The following is a 1,532-nucleotide window of genomic DNA, read 5'->3' as shown; positions in this document are numbered from 1 at the left end:
ACTAAAGCTTTCACACACACGCTGTATTCACTTTCGCTTTATTTTTCAAACAGGATTCTAATTTCACCACCTACCAACGCATGTGGACCGCCATGGAAACAGCGCGCCCTTCGGTATTCACCAAGAATAATGACGAAGGCGTGGAGCGTGTGCTCAAGGGCAAGGGACTCTATGCATTTCTTATGGAATCCACAACGCTAGAGTATATTATCGAACGAAATTGTGATCTGATGCAAGTGGGTGGATGGTTGGATTATAAAACCTATGGCGTTGCAATGCCATTTAGTGAGTTTGGCTGTTAAATGATTGTGGGTTTTAAGAATTCAAAATTTTTCCCAATTGCTTTGTACACAGACTCGCCTTACCGTAAGCAGATCAGCGGCGCTGTATTGAAGCTGGGTGAATCCGGTACGCTCTCCGAATTGAAGCGCAAATGGTGGAAGGAGATGCATGGCGGTGGATCGTGTTCGCAAGCAGAGAGTAGTAGTGGTGACACGCCCGAATTGGATTTGGAAAATGTGGGTGGTGTGTTTCTTGTGCTAGGCATCGGTCTGCTCACTGCTATTCTAATTGGTGTGTGTGAGTTTTTGTGGAATATAAAAGCGGTGGCAATTGAGGAAAAGGTATGTTTGCTTTTTATAAAAAAAAGCTACTTTTAATGAGGGTAGATATTCTATCAAAAAAATACGAACACATTGGAACTTTTAAAGCCTTTAAACTTATTGTTTTCTCAACCTTTCTATACTTCTTTCAAAGATCTCCCTCTCGGAAGCTTTTAAAAATGAATCTTTATTCGCTCTACGCTTCTGGGTTCAAACTAAACCAGTACACACCTCTTCGACCATCAGTGGCAGTTCGTCGTCCTCCTCCTCCTCTTCTTCCACCTCAAAATCATCTAAATCCACCAAATCGTCCTCATCTTCGTCCACCTCATCGAAACGCTCGAAACGCTCGTCGAAATCGTATGCACGCTCCCTTTCACACAGCACGAAAAGCATCACCAATGGCACACATGATCCGGAAAAGAAAGAATTATCTGTGCATGATAAGCTACGTAAGATTAGTTCCATGTTTTCATTAAAATCAGCACGTTCCGAACCTTCAGTGAACAATGTACACTTGGAAGCCCTAGCAGCACCAAAAAATAATAACCCACATCAACACCTCAACAACGATAATCACAATCATCAACCAGCGATTCGCAAGAGCACACAAATGGTGCGTGAAGTAGCACAGCAGACCACACCACTCTCAGATGAGCACACGGATGAGGAAGAGGAGGAGCGTCAGCAGCTGCAGCAGCAGCAGCAGGAAGCGGAAGAACAGCCCACAGCACCTCAACCGCTTCAGCATCAACACCATCATCATCACCATCACAGGCATCACAACCATCAGCATCATAACCACCATCAGCGTCAGGATGTCGACCAGGCGCATCAACAATCTGATTTGCCGCTGATCGAGCGCGCGCAAAATGGTAAGGTGTCACGTAATGGACAAGCTGACTTTGGAAGTGCAGAAGTTTGATGTGT

General features: G+C 44.8%; 1 protein-coding gene across 1 annotated transcript in view; it reads left to right on the top strand.

Moving 5' to 3' along the window:
- LOC108354620 (glutamate receptor ionotropic, kainate 2-like) overlaps positions 1-1,527 on the top strand; it is a gene marked incomplete at its 5' end in the record, with an annotated part of 3,066 nt that extends 1,539 nt beyond the window's left edge. Inside the window, 3 exons of the mRNA XM_017605796.1 lie at positions 54-285; positions 355-623; positions 757-1,527. Of these exons, the coding sequence (XP_017461285.1) occupies positions 54-285; positions 355-623; positions 757-1,527 (1,272 nt within the window). The remainder of the gene's footprint in view (positions 1-53; positions 286-354; positions 624-756) is intronic.
- Positions 1,528-1,532: the final 5 nt, after the last annotated feature.

The sequence above is a fragment of the Rhagoletis zephyria genome, unplaced genomic scaffold (genome assembly GCF_001687245.7).
Source record: "Rhagoletis zephyria isolate East Lansing unplaced genomic scaffold, Rhagoletis_zephyria_1.1 Rzeph_scaffold_37611, whole genome shotgun sequence".
Taxonomy (NCBI): domain Eukaryota; kingdom Metazoa; phylum Arthropoda; class Insecta; order Diptera; family Tephritidae; genus Rhagoletis; species Rhagoletis zephyria.
This window is presented reverse-complemented; position numbering and strand designations above follow the sequence as displayed.